This window comes from Castanea sativa, chromosome 10, assembly GCF_040712315.1.
Source record: "Castanea sativa cultivar Marrone di Chiusa Pesio chromosome 10, ASM4071231v1".
NCBI classification, from domain to species: domain Eukaryota; kingdom Viridiplantae; phylum Streptophyta; class Magnoliopsida; order Fagales; family Fagaceae; genus Castanea; species Castanea sativa.
In genome coordinates, this window is record NC_134022.1 from 25,771,454 (window position 1) to 25,794,872 (window position 23,419).

A 23,419-nucleotide genomic window follows, 5' to 3' on the forward strand; every position below is an offset into this window, starting at 1 on the left:
ACACACACACACATGCATATATATATATATAGGGGAATGGGGATAAGATAAGGGAATACATTCACACGCCAACACCAAAACTGCATGCGGTAGTTAGTGTCGAGCAAGTGATAAACCCCTTCTCAATATCACATCTTAACGATGTGGGACGACTCAACAACACTAAATATCTTTTTTTTTTTTTAGAAACACACACACACACACAAAAGTATAGGGGAAGGGGAGATGAGATAAAGGAATACATGTTGGGGTTTATGCCCAAAAATCCAATTTATTGGCATGTCATAAATAATTAAATTGTTTAATTATATGAGATTATTTATAAATGAACTAATGAGACATTATCATAGTCCATGAGATGCATTGTATGTGATTTAGTCACAGAAGATGTAAATCACAAGTTCCTTGTAAACTCAAAATGTAGTCGTAGTTGGTGATGAAAATTGGCGTTTCATCTGCGAGACTATAACATATAAACTAAGATGATTTATCTTGATCATAGAAGTGGAGACTTCTAGTTGGTATGTTGATATGTTTTAAGAGTTAAGACATATTGAACTGGACCACTGTAAGATTTATTATTCTCCTAACGACTGTCAATTGAATAATAAATCTCACGACTTCTATTAACATCAACTCTAAATCCTGAGAGAATAATGGACATAATCATGAGATGTAGGTTGCTTTGATATATCAAGAGTGAGATCTATTAGTTACGGTCAAAACCTCAGTATGTTGGGCAGCCGCATTTAGTGTTGATGGAACATAAATTCTCAAGATGGAATTCATAGTCTCTTAACGGAGATACAAAATATTCCCTTAAGATAAGTTTAATGGGTTTAGTTATTCAAAGTGTTGGGCCCAACCACTTTAGTAAGGAGTTACTAAAGTATATATTTATGAATTTGAATTTCATAAATATATGATGAATAACATAAAGGATTAAACTGGGTACTCAAGGATTAAGATGTAGTAATCTTTAAAGTGGCAGTCTATATTTATGACTTTGTATTACTACGAATATTTTAATGAAGGGGTTGCATGTATAATAAAGTCTTGGGATATAATTTATTAATAAGGCCTATAGTGCAATTATATTTATATAGTGGTATTAAATATAATTAATAGTAACTTTGGACTTGTCAAGAGTTAACGGAAAAGCCCAAGGCCCATTGGAACTAGTGTCTTATTGGTCCCTTTTGGTCTCACTTCAAGCCACACACTAAAACCCAATTCGAAAGGCCCAATAGGCCAGCCTAATTAGATAATCAGTTAGTTATAAAGGGAGAAACATACAGAATTTTTATGAGTGATATAAAAAACGGTGTGTATGTGAGAGTGAGACACACTTTCATCCTCCCTTTGAAAACTGATTGAGAGATCACACATCTTGGGCGTAAAGCGGAATTGGAGTAAAGATTAAAAGTATTCCCGAGTACTTCAATCTTTGGTTTTGAATTTCACCACACCAAAGTACGCTATCTTGTTCTTAAATTCTGAAATTTACATAGTGCACGTTATTAATCATGAATGAAATAGATCCTTATTTGTTGCTTCCGTTATGTGTTTTGTATGAGATACAAAACCAGATTTTCCTTCAATACATTCACATGCTAACACCAAAACTGCATGCGGCAGTTAGTATCGCGGAGCAAGTGATAAACCTCTTCTCAATATCACACCTTACCGATGTGGGATGACTTAACAACACTGAATATCTTTTTTTTTTTTTTTTTTTGAGAAACACACACTTACTATAATAAAAATTATTATTCTTACTATAATCTTCATTCTATGTACTAAACTTGTCCTTACTTTTTCAAATATACTTTCAAGTTTTAAATGTGCTTATTATCTTTTAACATTTTAAAATATATGTATCAATTGTATATAAAAAAAAAAATAGTGCATTAACTATGAATATGGTATAAAATGAGGGTAAGAGAACATTTTTTCTACCAAAAACAAATCAGCTTAATTTGGGAGAGAACCAAGAATTAAGAATAATACACTAAAATTATTGAAGAAAAATAAATCAAGTTACACCTAAGATCATATAAGGGCTATTTGGTAATGTTATTTATATTTTTTAAAAATACATACGAGTAAAAAAAAATATAAAAATACGTATAATATTATTTAAAAATTAAAAATATGTACTAAACCATCAATGAGTTTCGGGAAATAACTTTTTTTTGTTTTTGTTTTTTGAGATAGATGTTTGAGAAATAATACGAACTCGATCGGTTTAGTCTAGACTAGAGAAAATACTCTGACACATTAAAGTCATGGTCATGATGGAGGTGGTTAGCAAATCAGGCACAGGCAGTGGCGAAACGTGCGAAATCGTTAAGTGCCACGTGTATGGAGGAGAGTCAATGTTGCTTAAGAAAAAAGAATCCCACTTCGACGTGCAAAGAAAACAAACGAACTTTTGTCTTTTTTTTTACTCGTGGGGCCTACCACTGTGCTTCTTCTATCCCATTCTATAATATGCTGAATGCTCCCTACTGTCTCCTATCAATGACATATATAGCGCAATCCAAGCCTACAATACCGAAAATTAAATGTGAATCTTTTTCAGGATAAAAAGTTTGATACGTACCTTTTGGTTTAGCTATATTTATTACTATATAGTGGTGTTTGGTATAATCATTTAAACACATATTTTTAATTTTTAAATAATATTATAAGTATTTACATATTTTTTTACTTATACGAATTTTTATACATATTTTTAAAGACATTTTTAATTTTTAGAGCATCCACATCAGTGGAGCTAAAAATTTAGCTTTTTAGCTCTACAAAAAGTTACTTTATCTATTTTATCTACTTATTTTACCAAACATGCTGCAACAGTGGATCTATTTTAGCTTTAAACACAATAAAATAATATAAATATCACAATAAAATAATACATCCACTACAATAAAATAATATATCAGACCCAATAAAAATTAATTTCCTTATAACCCACAGTACAATGATAATCATCCACAACCCATAGCAACCATTAGAACCACCATGATCACCCACTAGTTCACATCACCCATAACTAACATGATCCACCACCGACAACCAATCAAAAAAAAAAAAAAACCCACTATAATCTACCCAACCAAAAGCCCACTAAATCATCCACAGTTGACAAAAGTCACAGTGATCAACCCAACCAAAAACCTAGATCAAACTTAGACGAATCGGCGGCGTGGGTTTGAGGTGGATGGCGGCATGGGTCTGAGCTGATTGGCGGCTTGGGACGGCTAGTGGATCAATGACGTCGAGCTTCGGTGGCGGCGATGTTGACGACGAGTCAGTTCGGCGGCGGTAAACAGAGTGAGGAGACCGACGTTGAGAGAGTGAGCTTGAGAGAGAGAGCTTTAGATGATGAGATGAGAGTGAATGAGAGAGAGAGGCATGGTGATAAAAGAATGAAAAAAAGGAGCAAGTGGTATTATTTTAATCTTCAGCTTGATTTTTTTTTTTTTTTTTTTAGCTTTGAGCTACAATGCACATGTATTTATACATGTGCACTATAGCTGAGAGCTAAAAAAAAAATACCTATACCTCCACTGCTGGAAGGTAATTTCTTGTGTTTTGGTGGAGCTAAAATAGCTATATAGTTATTTAGCTCCACTGCTGCAAATGCTCTTAAGTACATGTATCAAACACCTCCATAGTTTCTGATGGGGTATAAGAAGATACAACTCCAGTAATCGTCCATGGAGGTCGTCCAGACAAGACCAAGCAATTGAAGGCTGTATGAACCTCGTCCAAGAAGCTCGTACATGCAGAAAGATGTTTGGACGAGGTTTTGCGTGGTCAAGTTTCACAAGAACCCCGCCATGTCGTCCAGGGTCATCATGAACCTCGTCCATAGAAAGGGTCGTCCATAAAGGCAGGACCTCCCTTAAATGCGAGGTGCGCTCGGCCGGGAGTCCTCAAGACGAGGACCCCTGGACGAACCTGAACACTTAGGAAAATTCCTGAGCGTGTAGTACAACTCCTTGTTACACGCATAACTTCCAATAACAGTTAGGTGAGAAATATGTAACTCCCAAGCAGTTGTAGAAGTTATCTCTGAACCCTCACACCTCCTCAAATCCAGGGGAGGTTACAAGTTTGATAACTGTTCTTAGGACAGTGTATAAACATTCATTCAGACAAAACAAATGTACGTTTTTACTTTTCCCAAAAAGTTGGAACTCCAAAAATATAGAGAGAAAACTAACTTTACCATCAGAGGGTTCTTGGCTGGTGACCCCGGTCACCTTTGATTCTTTTTCTTTCTTTTTCAGACTATCGAGAGAGCAAGTAGTCCGTTCAAGTCCGAAGCATCCAGCCTACTGATTTTCTTCGCATCATCAGTTTCTAAAAGGCAGTCCCTAACCTTTTGCCAAATGTTAATAAGTACATTAAGGTATGAATAAGTTACTGTGAGGTCATCATATGGAGCGTGGCTTGTTGGTAGAATCCATATCTCAATACTTAAAGAAGAATGTTTTAAGTGATAGTTTTAGCAAGACCCATGTACACATGATATTGTCCATTATCATCACGTGGCTTGGGATCAATGAGCTCACACTTTTTATTAGCATGAATTGATGATAAGAGCTCGAAATAAAGTTGAAGTTATAAGTAAAACTTAAAAAGTTGGATTCATTGACTCTACACTCTATGAAATTAATAAAAAATTTAATATAAAATAATTTCTTAACAAGGAATTTAATGTGCACATTAAAAAACTAATAATCTATACTCATTTTTTCAAAGTCTTTTATTTTCCTTTTCTTTTCTGAGAGGAACTATTTTGCAAAAACAAGCAATAGGTCAAATAACTAATTACTATTTTAGATTTGTTCCGTTATATATGCCTTATTGACCCCATGCATGGAAAGGATAGCGAAACTTTATTTAGAAAAGGAAAGTTAAAATTTTCAATCATTATATATTGACTGCTCGCCAACATTTCTATATATGTGAAAAGAAGACTTATTTGCATGTTTCTCATTTTAAGAAGGCAATTGGTGTTAGCTAGACTTTGAGTCTTGGCTAAGCATAACTTGGGACTTAGCTAGCAAATCTCCAAAATGCACATGAAACCATAATTAAAAACAGTGTCACTGATGAAACCTGTACATGCAAATAACTAGTTCACACATATATAAGAACTGGCACCAACATAGAAGTATTAACCACGCTTGTTAAAGAATTTAACTGAGCTATGATAATCTCCATATATGAGTGAAAATTGGTTGAAAGCATTGATAATCTCCACAAGAATCAGAGAGTCGCTTAATTCCAATCTACAAGTAAATTTTTCTTGTGTCCAAGAAAATGCATGCCCCCACCATTTTCTAGTATGGTGTGAGGTCTTCTTCATCAGCTAACCCAACGAAAACAAATCCCATGGACTTTGTTAAACAAAATACAAAAAACAAATCAATGACAAGTGAAATTAATCATACATCAATATCATAAACATACAACTAGTTAGAGAAGCTTCCTTAGAACTTAGAAGTCGCCATTTATTAATTTGTAATAATGGATGAAATACATGTGCAAGCTATCTCATCCAACGTGCAAATCTCTTGTCCCTTAAGATTTTCATAGAATGATCTTCAAAACTATTGTTTTACTTTTAGTACGTTTTCATTCTTATGTATATATGGTAAAGTGAGCACTGAGCAAAGATGAAATGTCTGTGCTCCTCAAAAGGAACGACTATTCTCCTTATTACGTAACTATATATATTTTTTTTTGCATTAAAAGACTAAATCACTTTTGAAGATTAAATAATAATAAAACAAAAAAGCTACCGTCATAAAGAAAGGGGAAAAAAAAACATGGGAACGAATAATTTGCAGTAATGGGGCAACATTCTGTAGGTACAAGTTAGGTTTGAACGAAGAAATGAACTTCTAAATCACTCCAAGTTTCCACCAAATTGTCTTTTAATTATAAGTGGCGTAGTCATATTGACCCACTCAAAGGGCGGCTTCTACTGGTCAGTGATCACCCTTAACAATTTCAATTTGCTATTACTAGTTGATACAATTCGATGCCTCTTGTTTGAGAAATTTACAAACAAAACCTTCCACATAACTTTCCTTTAAAGCTACAATAACACACACGTTAAATATAGACTTAATAGCTAGGTTCAATCAATGCACGGAACCTTAATTTGCCCTCTAAACGAGGGAGAGGGTAAAACCTAAGTTTAATTTGCCCTCTAAACAAGGTTTGGTGTAATTAATAATTTTGAATTCTCATATGATTCATAAAATCCTAAATTTAAGTCTTCTAGCTGAATTAACATCTCCTCATACGCAGGGTTCTTAAAGGGTCCAAAGAAAAAAGAGTATGATCAATGGAGTTAGCAACATGATATAATTATTTCTTGAAAAAAAAAAAGTCATGTAGCCAACATACTGGTGTCACTGCTAATATGACTTGAAAAAATGACCCTTACATAGTTTTACCACATAAGATCACAAACTATATAGTAAGTTGGTGGTTTTGGTTGTTATCATTTTTGGATTTTGTATACTTTGTGTGTACAACCTAGCTAACTCATAAACGCACGCACAATATATATAGAGAGAGAGAGAGTTATTTGCAAAAGAGCACTCTTTGAGTGTATTTAGAGTTAGAGTTTTACCTGGGTTACAGTTAACTTAACTAGTAAAGTTTTTGATAGTAGAATAAGATATTTAAGTTCAATTTCCACCTACACTAAAAATTGATTAGTGTCTTGGTTTGATGATAAAGAATTATCATTAGGAACGAACGTCAGAGATTGGAACTCTCTTGAAAAAAAAGAGTTAAGAGTTTTGTGATAATATCTCAATAGTATCTTTGTATTCTTCATATTTATTAGCAAAGCTTTTTACACAATAGGCACCCACGAAAATAGGCCAAAGTTAAAAATGTAGTTATATCCTTAGTATTATCTATTGTATTTGATTGTTTTTAATTTTTTTTCCTCTTAATTTTTTTTCCCACTTCTATATATTTTTGTTTTGGATATTTTAATATTTTTCAAAAATTATAATAATTTTCACAAATCAATTTTGTGCGTCTATCAATGTTATTTTCCAGTAATAAAATGGTATAAAAGTATCCGCTGTCACAAAAGCCACTAATCAATTTGCCAAGTTCACAATTCTCAAGAATATGTTAAGAAAATATTTGCACACATATTGTTGTTACTTTTTTCACGAGAAAAGTGAAAACTTTTTTCTCTTTTTATTACAAACTTTTTTGGTAATAGAATTGGCATCTCTTATTTTTTTTATGGGAATATTCTCTCACTATCAATTTTTTCTTTGAAACTCTTAATGACAATTTAAAGATAGCGATTAACACTAATTAGTAAATTACAGTTGATTGTGACTGACCATGGTGAAGCCTGCATCGCAGGGTAGATAACTAGAAATGAATAAATGATAGCCTTTATAAGCTTTATGAATATCGAACAAACGGTGACACCCTCCCTATTGTACTAGGGAATAGGCTATTTGGCTGAGAGCCTTTACTGTCAAGCCTCACTATGGTTAAGAAATTTAATAACTATATAGGCATATGCGTGTAAAATCAGAAATTTATTTTAGGGGCTCAATTATAAATTTATATTTTTTTATTTTATAAAAATTATAAGATGGGGAGGAGATTTTACCCCCCCCCCCCCCCCCCCAAAAAAAAAAAATGCCTCTCAACAAAAAATTATCTTGTGTGCCCGCTTCATTGAATAAGTGCACAAGATAACATTTCTCTCCCAATGCTAGCGGGCATACGATCATTGAAAAAATACTGGCAACTCAATCTGCGGAAAGAGAGGAGAGTTCATGTGAATATGTTTATTAATTAGCTTTGCACTATATATGTGATATTTAATATGATACACACTGAATTAGGAGCTAAAATAATATATTTTATTTAATTATATAGAGATGATAGTGTTAATTATACATGTATGTACATTATATGAACTAGCATGTAACTTATGCAAATACATGGATGCATTTAAAATTAAACATAATTTTTATTATAAAAATATAAATAATTAATCAAATTATTAAAAAAAAAATAGTATGTAACACATGCATATGTATGGGTATATTTAAAATTAAGCACAATTTTTATCATAAAAGTATAAATAATTAGTCAATTTTTTTTTAAGTAAATGTAATTAGTCACATATTAAAATTCTTACCTAAATTCAATACTACTTTTATTTTTCTTTTATAATTTTTTAATAAGATAGAACCTGTAGTGATATTTATTGTGTGGTAATTTTTATTGAGTATGTGTGATCTTTTATTTTTTATTTTTATAGTTCATTAATATTAGATTTTTAGTATTTTGTATTCATTAACTTACTTGGCACAAAGATTAAAAAACTTAAGTGGACACATGGCACATACTTAAATGAATAATTATGATATGATCCTTATGTAAATTTAGACACATGACACAAAATGGATTCTAATTTCAAATTTTAATTAAACTTTTACTGAATTTTGCCTGTATCAAATTCTAATTGGAATATGTACCGTTTGCTTAAAAAATATTTGAATGACCCTGTTGATTAAAAAAAAACCTTGTTGAGTCTACCCACTAACAAAATATAGCTTTTTAATATATTGAGAAAGAAAAGAAGAAGAAGACATCTTGCCTCCCTTTTATCCATCCTTTCCTAATAACCACAATTTTTATATATATAAGTCATGGGACCATAACATGACAGTCCACACGTTACTTTTAACTTTGCCTTCTCAAAAAAAAAAAAAAGTAAAATCAATTTGAATTCAAAGTTATAAATATATTCCTATCAAAAAAAAAAAAAAAAAAGTTATAAATATATTTTAATGATTTTTAAATAAATTTGTTAAATGTTATATCCCAATCCCAAATTGGTTCAAATTTATGGGTTTATTAAAGAATTTTAATGACTTCCTTAAGGCTTATTCAAAGTCAGAGCATTTAACTTATTTATTTCAATTATGCAAAATGTTCCAGTACTTGTTGACCATTAACTATTCACGACAGCTAAGATAACATTTTGGCAAAAATATAAATTATACCTTTAAAGTTTGATCTTTTTTTTCTTTTATTTATTTATTCTCTATGTTTCATTTTTGTCATTTTGGTCGTGTAATTTAATATTTGTTGTCATCGTTAGTTCTTTCTCCATTCCAGTTCCATTTAAAAAGTTAACGTTAAGTACTAATACTAATCGTAACAATAAATGTGAACTTACAATTAAATTAATAAAAAAGCAACTTATAGTATCAACATGAATTTTGATCAAATTTAAAGTCTGTTGTATTTATTGTTTTTAAAAGAAAATTTAATAGTTTTTAGTATAAAAAATTATTTTTTAATGGTTAACGGGAATTATGGATTAAATGACTAATAGAATAGTAATGGCAAATGTAAATTTACAATACCAAATTGGTAAAAATGAAATTGGCAGGACAAAAAACGATTGACCAAAATTAAATGGTGTAACTTTATATTTTTGTAGTCATTTATTTGATATTGCTTGGGTATATTAATATTTTTATTTTATTAAAAAAAATTATTGGAGAATTATATATGATATGTCAGATAATTAATAAGTTACTATATTTTTTTTTGAGAAGAAAAAGAGAGAGGGAAGAGTGCTATAGTTATGTAGAATAAGAAAACCTCTAATGATAAATAACAAACGAATGGGTTTTGCATAGATTAAAATGTTGTTTCAATAATCAAACTCTGGTGTGGTACCAAAAAAAAGGTAAATAAATAACACATGCCATGTGGAATAATGGCTATAATTAATTTTAGGGTAAATTACGTATTTGGTCCTATTCTATACACCATATTTCAATTTGATCCATAACCTTTTAATTGTGTCAATTTGGTCCCTAACCTTTCTCTACCGTGTCAATTTAATCCTTACAGTTATTTTTTGGATGAAAATTAATGACATGTCTAATGACCAAAATAAAAAATTAGCTTCTGTTAATGTGATAATAAACTAAAATTTTATTTTGGCTATTTGCTATGTAAACAATTTTCATCTAATATATAATGGCAAGGACTAAATTGACACGACATTAAAAGGTTAAGGACCAAATTGACACAATTGAAAGGTTAAGAACCAAATTGAAATATGGTGTAAAGGCTAGGGACTAAATATGTAGTTTACCCTTAATTTTATCAAATCCAAACAAGATTTTTATTTGAGAGATGTTACGTCCACAACATTTTTACAACAAATCATAAGTAGTTAGTTGTTATTGGTTCAAATTTGAACCTAACACTAAGATTACTTTTTTGCCTCAACAATAACAATCAATAACAACCTGTCATTTAAGATTTATTATAAAAATGTTGTGAAAATATTATGGACGTATCATTTCTCTTTTTATTATATTACCTAAATAGAGTCACGAAAACTATAAATTTCATGAAACAAAAAAAAAAAAAACACAAATTAACTTTTTATTAAGGAAAAATTTAATGGATTCTCCAAGAGTATTTGTTAATGAAATATTTTAGGAAAGTTGTTATAAGATAAATAAAGCAATCAATGTTTTGGCAAATTTTTTTATTTTTTATAAAAATGGTATAAAAGCTTTCTTAAAATAATTTAGCAAAATTTTTTAAGACACCCGTATCCCTGTTAACCAGACCATTTCATAAAATCCTTGATCCAATATCAAACTTCTCTCTCTCTCTCTTCTTTTGTTTAATTACATTTACTCTGCCATTTAACTTAAACTTTTGCTTATGGTCCTTGACTCTTTTATATCACAATTTTATCTTTATTAATTACATGTGTTAGGTTTGTGCACGAATGTTCTACTCATGAACTTCTTGTGCACGCGATCTTTTGCTTGAATAGGTTGTAATTGCAATGACATGAGACGTAGCTTAGAGCATTCTCATTGGAATTGCCAAATGAGATATGTAGGAATGATTTAGCATTAAAGCCTAAAAATCACCCAACATTAGAACTTGCAAAATCTTACATTCTAAATGTAGGATAACATTGTAACACTTTAGTAAAAATTATAATATAGTTTAATTGATAAAGTGAAAGAAATATGGGGAGAAGAAAGAGAGAGTGTTGTATTAGAATATATTATATTATTTTAGTAGGTAATATATATTATTTTAACGAGTAGAATAAGAAAATAAAAATTAAAATACTGGGTGTATTTTAAAATAGTATGATATAATTGATAAAATAATTTTTTAAAATAATAAAATACAATGGGATAACATTTTTCATTGGGAGGGCAGTTAGTTTGGCCTACATCAAAGCTATAAGCCGAGGTCCCAAACCCATCCAAAACTACTTGACCAACACAAAGCAAGATTTGAAAGTCAAAAAAGCCAACTTTTATTAGAATTTAAAACCCAATACCGCCCACATAAAGCAAAGTAATTAAATGTTTATTTTTAAACTAGTAATCGATTAACGAAAATAATTTTTTTTACCAAATAAGCACATATTTGGCAGTTTCAGTTTCAGAAATTAAATAAAAATCCAATCCCAATTTCCCACCACCAAATGACAACCGCATGAACCGTTTACTTTTCAAAACACAAAAACCAAAAGGGTAATTTCCGTAAATACAACACAAACCAATGCCTTATTTAGCAGCCCTCACACCTTAAATACCCAAAACCCAAACACCACCTCTCCGATCCTTCCTCCTTTTGTTTTCCCACTCGCCGAAGCGCCCGAGCTGCCGGCGAGTTAACTCGTAACTCAGCACACACACACACACACACACTCAATCACTCACCGATTCTCCTTCATTTTTCACCGCCTCAATTTCCTTATTACACAGAACACAGAATTTTGAATCGTTTAAGAAGAAGAAGATGGGTTCGGAGCTGATTTTCAGAGGACACGAGAGCCAACCCGTGTCGGACACGTACACACCGAAGGAACCAAAGCCATGGTTCTCTGTGACTCAACCGATTCGGTACATGCTCCGAGAACAACGCCTGGTCTTCGTCCTGGTCGGCATTGCTATAGCCACCATCGTATTCACCCTCCTTCCTGCCTCCTCCTCCACATCCCGCGCCGAGTACGGACACTTCACGATCCCGGAAACGACGACACGGCTGAGCCTGTACGACCAAAAACCCATGTACGAGCACCGCTCTGCTTTCCACATGTACAGCTCTGGCAAGGTCCCCTTGGGGCTAAAACGCAAGGGTTTGCGGATCGTGGTGACCGGTGGGGCCGGGTTCGTTGGGTCCCACTTGGTCGACCGTCTGATGGAGCGAGGCGATAGCGTGATCGTGGTCGATAACTTCTTCACCGGAAGGAAAGAGAACGTGATGCACCATTTCGGGAACCCAAGGTTCGAGCTCATCCGACACGACGTCGTCGAGCCTCTCTTGCTCGAGGTCGATCAGATCTACCATCTCGCTTGCCCTGCCTCTCCTGTTCACTACAAGTTCAACCCCGTCAAGACCATCATATCCTTTTTTTTCTTCTTCTTATTTTATAAATAGTATAAAATCGACCCCAGATCTCTTTACTGTTCCAGCTAACTGAAATTTCTATTTTAATTTCTGATTTATTTGTTAGTATTAGTATTACTATTATTGGTGTTTGTTCCTTAATTGGTGAGGTTTGATCTGTACAAGACCAATGTTGTGGGGACATTGAACATGCTTGGACTTGCGAAGAGAGTGGGTGCGAGGTTTTTGCTAACGAGCACAAGTGAGGTGTACGGGGATCCGCTGCAACACCCTCAGGTCGAAACCTACTGGGGAAACGTCAATCCTATTGGTACGTTTTTTTTTTTAATTTTTTTCCGGCGAGGCAATTGGCTGGAATCGAGAACATGCGTTTTTTTGGGAATATCCGGTCGGTACGGCGTTTCGCGTGTGTGTGTGTTTTGTCGAAACGGCACAGGGTAGCGTGATTTAAGGTTTCCGGTGGTCTAGGGGGTTGGTGTAGACTCACTGTTTGATGTAAGAAAACCCAGTTGTCATTTGTTTTGTTTTGTTTTGAAACTCACTCGAAAGTCGGTCCACGTGGACCTGGTTGTGGGACCCGTGGAAAAGTGAGTAACCCGTAATGTGCGGTTATGTTAATCAGACGGTCCACGTTTGTCTTTGTGACTCTATGATTGATTGATGATTCTGTCTCTTTGAGTTTTTCTTTCTGATTCATTGGAGTGTTTTGTAATTTGGGATGGGGGTCTGAAATTTTTTTAAGTGTTGGATAACTACTAAAATTAGATCTGACCTGGGAATTTGTGACAGGTGTTAGAAGCTGTTACGACGAGGGAAAACGTACGGCCGAAACGTTGACCATGGACTATCATAGAGGTGCAGGTGTTGAGGTCAGTTATTTTATTTTATTTTATTTAAATTTACCAAACTAAATATTTCCGTTAATCTTAATTTTCGTTTAATTAATTAAAAGAATATTGCTTGTGTTTGATATTTTGAACTTTCCATGTGTGCACATGTTGTGTCACACATATCTTAATTCCAATGTTGTAGGTCCCACATTATGTGTTAAAAAAAAAAAATCATGGCTCGTTTGCTCTAATTTTTATCAGCTTCTTGATTTTTGGTTTATTAAATTTATGTACAATTATTATTGGGGTTGTTATTATATTTAGATGAAGCAATGTGTTATAATTTTAAGATATATAAATCTATGAGAATATGCTCTTCCAAACAAGTAGTACTATAGATCAATGTAATTAGTACATGGGTCCAAATTAGTACTATATCAATGTAACGACATGGGTTTGTTGCAGGTGAGGATTGCAAGAATCTTCAACACCTATGGACCCAGAATGTGCATCGATGATGGTCGTGTGGTCAGCAATTTTGTTGCCCAGGTAGATCATTAATGCAATTTTTATTTTTTTATTTGACTTGGTTGTGCAGGAAAAATGAGCTGTTTATTTAATTAGTTTAGTTAATGATGATTGGTGGTGATAATGTAGGCATTAAGGAAGGAGCCTATGACTGTTTATGGTGATGGGAAGCAGACAAGGAGTTTCCAATATGTATCGGACTTGGTAAGTGAATGCCTAATTGTTTATTCATCATGTGGGTGTTGTTTATTCTTTGTTTGGTGTTGTCAAGGATAATTTATTGCTTGTTTTCCAAATTGCTTCTGATATTCTTTTGATGATCTTAAGTTGCTTCCCTTACCAAAAAGATATCAAATTGCATCTTATGCCGAGTTTTACTTTTATATTTTAAACTAAAATTGTTAAAGTAAAGACTGAGACTTTGAATAAATGAAAGTATTAAAATGTAACTGCTTTTTGCTTGTTGTCTTTGCTATTTAGTTCAAAAACTAGGCCTTATAAATTTTAGATTACAATAAGAGATTACCTTCCCCATGTGCATAGCACAAATAAATTAAAAAATTACTTGGTGCCTAAATTGAAAAGTATATTGAATCAGTCTGATTGTAGACTTCATGGAACCTACATTATTGTTTGTTCGAATCCTACCATCTGGATAAAATCTTAACCATAAAATAAACTCTCTTAGTTTTAAGTGAGATTAAGAGGATCATATTCCCTGTATATGAAAAGAGTGAAATTGAAAGCCGAAGGTGGGCCAGCCAGTTATAATTTCCCTTTATGTTGATATAAGGCACGGATCGATTTACTGAGTGAGTTTTAACTCTCAAGTCTCAAAAGCATTAGAACTTTGTTTAAAGTTTAAAGTAAAGAGCACCTTAATATATTAAAGTGTGATCCCAGGTTGCTTTCAGAATTTAATTGATATTTGATGGTACGAAGATGCATATTTGATGTGGTAGTAAAATATCAATAATGACTAATGAGATGGCTTCTAGAGTCATTGGCTATCTGGGGTAGGGCAGCCTTCATTGACTAAGATATTTTTTAATTTATATGATTGGGAATATTATTTTCTTATGAGTGGGGTATCCGGGGTAGGCCTTTATTTGTAATGAACGGAACTGTCTCTTCTGTGATAATGAAATTAGTGATTAGATTATCCTTAAAAAATAATTGGAATAATGAGATTTTTTAATTATTTATTTTCTTCTGTTTTCTTTTGGTGCTTTGTGTGGTAAATATGCAATTACAGTTTAGTAATTTCTGTTCAGGATTATTAAAATTTTCTGGTATGTTGTGCTACTACAGGTGGAGGGTCTGATGCGTCTAATGGAAGGAGAACATGTAGGACCTTTCAATCTCGGTAACCCGGGTGAATTCACCATGCTTGAACTTGCTGGGGTAAGTTTATTGCTCTTCTGGAATTCTAAAACTTTCTCATTGTGAGTGAGGGAGAGAAACAACGTCAACAACAATAACGTTTCCTGTTTCATGCCTTTGCTTTACTTAAAATGAAAAAACTAATTTTTGTTGTTATTTATAACTCTTGATGGAAGGGAAAAATTGACGGGATGGTTTAAATTTAATATAAGGGTAGCATCTTATAATTTAATCCTATAATGGTTACTGTTGATGAACAGCTCAGTTGTTGGCTCTCTGAGGTTAATTTACATTTCTGGTTGTGAGTTGTGACAGTAAAAACAAAACAAAACAAACAGAAAGAAAGAAGAAGAAATTTTGAGCTGTACTGCGTGTCATTGGTGCAGGTGGTCCGGGAAACAATTGACCCAGACGCAAAGATAGAGTACAGGCCCAACACAGAGGATGATCCCCACAAGAGGAAGCCTGATATCACAAAGGCTAAAGAGCTACTTGGCTGGCAACCAAAGGTGGAACTCCGCAAGGGTCTTCCTCTCATGGTCTCAGATTTCCGGAAACGTATCTTTGGTGACCACAAGGAGGGCAGCGCTACTACCGCGTAGTTCTAAGTCAGGCATATATACTTGAAGAGTGATGACAGAGGGAAAAGACAATTGTTTGTCGGAAAGCAATTCTCAGCTGTTTCCCTTCTCCAAACAAAATACAGTAGCAACACCAGAAGCAGCATTTGAGCTGTTTGATTCTTCTTTGGAATAGGTTTTAGGTGTTCCTCCGGCATTTCATTTCCACCATCTTAGTAATTTCTGGGTTACAAGCCCATTTAAGCTTTAATAGATTTGTGATTCCAAAAAGTTCCTTTCCTTATTTTTTATATTTGATTTGTTAAGAGGCCTACAGTAATAGCTTTACCTGCTGCATTCTCGTTTCAGCTTAATTATCGCAGTTCAGTTTGTTTCCTTTTTGTTCTCTTAAAAAGGGTGTAAATTGGATCAGCTTGGCAATGTTTGACCCTTGAAGATCTCTTGCTCAAAGATACAATTGGCTATAAACTGCTATACATGTATAAGTGAAAGCTTACTAATTTTTCAAGTTTTCAATTCTAATCAATCAATACAGATTATATTTCCTAATTAACAGCATTGACATGCAAGTGTGGATCAAGAGGTTAAAAAAAATACTTATACACGTGTACGCTAGAAGCCTTGTTTTTATTGTTACCATTAGGAGTCTGGAAACTTCTTAGTTGATACTTAAAACCTCGGGTCGTTGTGCTTCCTACAACGTAAGAGCACTTGCAGCAGTGGAGCTAAATAGCTATATAGCTATTTTAGCTCCACCAAAACACCAAAAAGAAGCATGCAGTGAAATTTAAATCTATATTTTTTTTCATTGCTACAGTGCACATCTATAGATAGATGTGCACTGTTCATGAGAGCTAAAAAAAAAATTAATTTTTTATTTTGTGTTCACATTACCTTTTTATTGTGATGTTTTTATTGTAGTGAGATGTATTATTTTATTGTGGTAGATATATTATTTTATTATGATGTTTATATTATTTTATTGTGTTGAAAGCTAAAATAGATCCATTGCTGCAGCATGTGTGTAGGTAAAATAGATAAAGTAACTTTTGGTGGAGCTAAATTGCTAAATTTTTAGCTCCACTGCTGTGAATGCTCTAACACAGGGCACGCTGAACTCATTAAGTGCCAAAACTCTTCAACTAAAGTTTCTGAACTAGCTTCCAAAATTCCAAGAAATAACAATCAAATAAACAAAGCCAAAGCTACTCAAATTATACAGTTATCGCAGTCTTAGGGCCTGTTTCGATTGAGAGGGGAAGGAATGGGAGTGAAGAAGAGTAAAATATAATTAACTGAAAATAGGTTAATTTTGAGTTAAATTTACTTTACTCTCTCTTCTTTCCCTTCATTTCAAACAGACTATTAGAAAACCAAATAACTAATGCGATTGAAACAATTTTGCCCTTCTTGCTTTTGTGGGCCGTGATAGCTCAGAAATAGAATATTCTAAAATTCAAGTCCCGTGTAAGAAAATATCGATACTGTCAATACACGCTACAGATCATCTCAGGGTTGGGTCCAACCAATACCAACATGGGTATTAGATAGTAATATATCAAGTTCTGTGTCCTTGAGTCTAGACAAAGGTCCACGGAAAGAAACATGATAACAAAAATAGAGCTTTCTCAACGAAAGAGGTAAAACTTAACCCAAATAAGCCCCACAATGTGACCACCAGAATCCTATCACCAAACCCAAAAGAAACGGAAGGGAAAGTAGAATATAAGGCAGTACATGCACTTTTGGGCAATAATTAACATAAATCCTCAGCAAGGTCACACATTCATCATAATAACGGCAATTCCAATGTGATCAACAAGTTACGAGCAAAACAGATAGATAATTAATAGTATTAGGAAGAACTTAAGCAAGGAACAATTCTCCTCTACTAAGACCATATTGTCATTGCTAAGTACACCTCCAAAAAACTGCAACATCATCAAAATAAGTTGTTCAACTTCAGATGATCATGAGAACCGTGACATCTCTCACTTCGGATTCCTAAGAACGATGATAACAGAGTCTCCCCGAAGAAACATCTTACTGATAAACCTATCTTTGTTGACAGGTTGAGCTTTCTTCTTGCCTTTACCAGTCTTTGGTACCTAAACCAAGAGTACAATGTTTTAAATCAGCAAGAGTTTGATAGACATGATAGCGTCAGATTCAGGAATTAGAGGGACAATATATTTCCATGGAAACCAACCTCAGTCCACATCTCCCTGACATTTTCAAGAACCATGTTACAGTGACGATCAAATGCCCTCACACGACCTAGAAGCTTCTTGTTGTTTCGGCAGTTAATGAGCACCTTAGTAGGCAAGAGACAAAGAAGCAATCAACAATAAATCTATCTGATAACAGGTAAGCAAACTATATCTCAAGAACTGTACACTCACTGATATCACAAGCAATAACTCCAAGGGACTGTTTGAGAATTCTAAAAACTGGACCAGGCCTGGTCACTTGCATAATGCTATCCAGTTCTGGTGAAAACCAACAGAACAACAGTTTAAATATTTCCCCTGACACCTAAATGTTCAAACTAAGCTATAGTGGCAATCAACTCACCTTGACTTAGCAAACAACATGCATTCCCTATCCAATCAGATCACTCCCAGCTGACTAGATTTTGGGGTTTACAAATGGTTGTATATCAACAACATATATTTTTTACCCATTAACACAATGTTCCATTTACAACCACACTCAATTTATTGTTTAAGACTTGCTCTGACAATACACTTTGGTATTTAATATACAGTGCTTTGAAGATAATATATTTATTATTTACCTGTGTGTTATTCTTAACACTCATCATCAGAACAGAGAGTGGCCCAGTGTTGAATTCCTCTTCCTCATTCTTGCCTCCCTGTCACAGAGTTTGGGTGAGTAGAAGCTTATATTGAAAAATCGTGGAACAATAGCTAATATCAGTAGAAGGGTAAATTCCATCCTGTATCAGTCTGGGGAAAAAGAGAACATAGCAACGTAGCTAAAAATGAGCCCCGCAAAGGATGATACCATAATACCTAAAGATAATATACGGTATATAGGAGGTGTTATATAGAAGAGAGCATGTTTATGTAAATGTAATAAAGAATGGCGATGTAAAAGTACCCACAATGGCTTAAGCAAAATTTCAATATATATATATTTAATAGGTAACGAAGTAAATCAAATACGAAAAAGGATACAGAAAACTCGATAGAATATACTTTTTGACTGATGACATGGTGTTTTATGAAAGCAAACTTACAATGGCTTAAGCAAAATTTCAATCATATTATTGAATAAGAACCTACTTTTTGTATTATAGCTATAACCACTTCTCAAAAAAACCCACATCTGATTTTCTATTCTAAAATTTATTATTTCACTTCCAAACCACAATCAATTTGCCACTTCCTTTCTTTACTTGTCAGCATCAAAACACAGGCATTTACATTATGCTCTGAAAAACCAATTTTCTTGGCCATTTTTATTTCTATCCTGTCTTCTTCATTTGATTTGGTTGAAGTAAAAAAATATGTAATTAAGTACCTATTGCTTAGTCCAACCCCAACGTAATTTTGGTTCAAAACTTTTTCAGGGTTGCCTTCTTTGAGCTCAACCTTTTTCCTTTTTTTCTCATAAATTTAAATATTGCAAATTGGGTTATTATTCTTATTGTTTTGCCTAAGCCATTGCGAGTGCTCTAAGGTAAGTGAAGCTACAGTGTGGATGAATAAGACTCACATGAAGGATGGCTATGATGCCAAAAGTTAAGAGAAGCCTCAGATATTCAGCAGTAAAAGTTAATAATGTTGACATCATAAAACAGAATTTGCAACCTCATCCACTTTCATCCCCAAACATACACAAGCACAAAACAGGCACAGGTTGCAGTACAACACGGAAATTTATTTAATAAGATCACAAAAGGCTAAATTCTTCAAGATTGTTGAAACTCAACACCAGTGAAAACAATTTTTCAGAACTCTTAACAGGTTAATACTAGTTTTTCATAACCCATAACAAAATTCCGAGTTTTCACCTTTTTATAGCTAATAAACACTCACATATATATGCTTGAGCAAGAATATCTTGTGAAATTACAACAGGAGTAAGAATCTAAATGCCTGATACTTATGACAAATTGACAACCTAATCACATCTTAAATTCTTCAAGCAATTCCCATTTTAGTTTTGACAAGAGACAATTGAATGACCAAATGACAAACACATAAAAGGGTATGATCTTAGGAATAACTACCCACTGAAAACATTCACAACAACATTTGTGTACGTGTGTGTAAAAGATAAATTACTTACAGTGGTATCCTCATCCATTGGCTTACTGCAATAGACACAAAAAAGGAAAAAAAAAAAAAAAACTGATTAGTAAATTTAGTAACCGAAATAGCAAACCCTAATTCTCAATCAAATTAAACGAAACGAAGAAAATTTTGGAGAAAAAAACAAAAAGGAATAGAAATCTTGAAGTTACCTCATGTTGATGATAATGTGATTCTCTACCAGGAAAAAACCCTGAAAACAGAAACAAAATAAGCGGTTTTTAGGGTAAAGCGGATCTAAAGAAAGATAAGAATGTGCTTAAAATTGAATGAGAGAGAGAGAGAGAGAGAGAGAACTTTGAAATTGAAGCAAATTAGGGGAAGGCGATAGAGAACTTACAGCGATTAGGGTTAGGGTTAGGGTTAGGGTTTTAGGGAACTTCTCCAATTGTCTTTGTCGATAGGGGTATAGAGAGAAAGACAGTGGTGACAACTGCATATAAGTCGAGTGCCAAGTTACTTTATATCATACGACGTCGCGCCGACAAACAGGCATCATGAGTCGTAAAGAGATTACTATAGACTAATGATTTTTTTTTAAAATTTTTATATAAAAAAAAAAAGTTTTTTTTTAGCGCGCAAATTATAACTTATTCACACGTGATTTGACCGAAATTTAAGTTGCATGTATGTGATTTAAAATTTGACACTTTACTTACATGAAGTTTGAATAAAATTTAAATTGTCTATCTATTGTTTGAAATCTTATGAGAAAAGTGTTCTCTTACGCTCCGTTTGTTACAATGAAAAACCTTGTGTAAAGATAGTTTTCTTTATTTTCTAGTGTTTGGTAGTATAAAAAAATATGAGTTAAAGGAAAACTATCTTTGGTCAACATAAAAAGTATGGCTTATTTTTAGAGATTGTTTTTCAATAATTTTTTTTGGAAAACAACTCTATTCACAGCAAACTAAATAAAGGAATTTAGGAGTTTGTTTTTCAACTCATTTAAAGTTGCTACAAAACATTGGAAAATAAGATAGTTTTATAGAAAATGCTTCTTGAAAAATGATTTATTTTCTAGAAAACATCAATATTGAAACAAACAGAGTATTAGATCTTTTTTATCTATTTATTGTGTTTTTGGAGAAGAGAGACATAAAAGTGAAGTAAAATTACATATTTAGTCATGTTTTTAACAGATGTATGTTACAAAACTCTTAAAAGCATCCTTATCAAAGATTTCAAAAAATTTAGCATTTAACATCTCAAAAACCTACTTTATCAATTTTAACACCTCACTTTACAATACACCCAACATAAATTTTTTTTATATCTTTTACCACTTCATTAAAATATTAATTTTTTATTATTGTTCTCATCTCTTTCACTACCAACACCCACTACCACCACCGCCCATAGCCACAACCACAGCCACCATCACCAACTACAACCTCAACCTCGACCCCCAACCATCAAAATAAAAAAATAAAAAAAAGTTCATCCCCTCTTCAACTTTGTAGCACACACCCACACACACAAAAAATAAACCTTCATATTCTAATTCCTTGGTCCTCCCACGGAAGACCTAGATCTTCGTCTCCACCCTCTCCGTTGTCACCGACGCTTTCCGTCGATCTGACTGCACTATCAACCCCCGTATCCTCTCTCTCCTTGACGTCAAAGCAAGCCCGAATCCCAACCCCATGAAAGGCATCAAATCTTTAGATATCATGGTCGACCCCTCCTGCAACCTCTGGTTTCACCTCGAGATGCAAAGAGAAAGGGAAACGGAGAGGCGAAGAGAGTGAAAAGAGAGGGGTTAGAGAGCACAAGAGAGAGAGTGTGTGAAAAGGAAAGAAAGAAAATAATAAAAAAAATAGTAGCAGCTTGCTACAGTGAGGTGTTAGTAATAAAACCTTACTGTAGCAAGTTGCTAAATTTTTTAAGATTTGACACCTTTGATAAAGATGGGTTTTTATGATTTGAAGTGTTAAAAATGCTAAAAAATAGCATTTAGCATTTTTAACACCTTTGATGAGAATGCTTAGAGCATCCGCAGCAGTGGAGCTAAAAAATTAGCTTTTTAGCTTCACCAAAAGTTACTTTATCTATTTTACCTATACATATCTACACACATGCTGCAGCAGTGGATCTATTTTAGCTTTCAATACAATAAAATAATATAAACATCACAATAAAATAATATATCTCACAACTCAAAAAACATTCACAACACTAACTACAATAAAATAATATTTTTTTTGTTTAGCTCTCATGAACAGTGCACATCTATCTATAGATGTGCACTGTTCATTAGAGTTAAAAAAAAAAAAAGATTTAGCTCCACTGCTGGAGCATGCTTTTTGGTATTTGAAGAGCTAAAAAATACCAATATACCAATATACCACCACTGCTGTGAGTGCTCTAACTAAGCTAATCTCAGGTGGGTAAAGTGTCAAATTTCAAATCACATATAGGTAACTTAAATTTTCGTCAAACCACATGTGAATAAGTTATACTTTGCCCTTTTTTTTAATTTAAAATTTCTTTTTGAAGCGTTTTTTAATTTAAAAATTGATAAATGTTATGTTTACAATATTTTTACAATAAATCTTAAATGACAAGGACTGTTTCTGATTGGAAAAAAAGAAGTAATTTTATTAATTTCCAAATTAGAACTAGTAACAACTTACTACTAAAATTTGTTGTGAAAATGTTATAGATATTGATGGGATCGACGAACTCTCCTGCCTAGACAACCTCAATAAGAACATTCGTCCACCCTGCCACGACATTAACGAAGGCAAGCGAATCAATAACAAGAAGTTTTAATGCCTTAGTTAGTTACCAATTAGTTGTTATACCGTTGGAAGCTCATCAACACCCACATTGATAAGCCCTAAAGCGTTACAAAAGAGCACTAAAGCCACAATTAAAGCCCTAACGACTAGAAACTGTGAAGCTATATATACAAGGGGACTAGACCAAGTACATACATACAACTGAAATACACTCTAGCACACGTAATTTTGATATTCTGAGCTCTCTTAGGGTGCGTTTGTTTTGACAGTAAACCAATTCCGGAAAATGTTTTCAGCATTTGCGGGTGTTTGGCAACACCGGAAATTTTGGTCAAACGGAAAAGAGGAAGCGTTGACCGTAAAACAGACCCTCCCCACCCGGAAAATAATTTCCATGTGTATTTTACCTTCAAATTGAGTTTTCCGTTGGAAAATACAGAGAAAGAGAAGGAGAGGGAGAGAGCAACAACCACACCAGAAAAGAGAGAGAGAGCTAGAGGGAGATCGCCGGGAAGCCA

The 23,419-nt window shown here is 33.4% G+C and overlaps 2 protein-coding genes across 2 annotated transcripts; one reads left to right on the forward strand and one right to left on the reverse strand.

Moving 5' to 3' along the window:
• Nucleotides 1-11,699: 11,699 nt before the first annotated feature.
• LOC142611861 (UDP-glucuronic acid decarboxylase 2-like) lies at nt 11,700-16,087 on the forward strand. Its single transcript, XM_075784002.1, has 7 exons — nt 11,700-12,489; nt 12,658-12,805; nt 13,285-13,364; nt 13,791-13,874; nt 13,983-14,057; nt 15,165-15,257; nt 15,623-16,087. The coding sequence occupies exons 1-7, from the start codon at nt 11,884-11,886 to the stop codon at nt 15,836-15,838; spliced, it is 1,302 nt and encodes a 433-aa protein (XP_075640117.1). The 5' UTR covers nt 11,700-11,883; the 3' UTR covers nt 15,839-16,087.
• A 1,486-nt stretch (nt 16,088-17,573) lies between these two features.
• On the reverse strand, nt 17,574-20,611 carry LOC142613997 (uncharacterized). The gene is made up of 6 exons (XM_075786524.1): nt 20,498-20,611; nt 20,310-20,350; nt 20,135-20,159; nt 18,615-18,692; nt 18,027-18,131; nt 17,574-17,925 (listed from the first exon to the last, which is right to left on the reverse strand). The coding sequence occupies exons 1-6, from the start codon at nt 20,594-20,596 to the stop codon at nt 17,809-17,811; spliced, it is 465 nt and encodes a 154-aa protein (XP_075642639.1). The 5' UTR covers nt 20,597-20,611; the 3' UTR covers nt 17,574-17,808.
• Between the last annotated feature and the right edge of the window lie 2,808 nt (nt 20,612-23,419).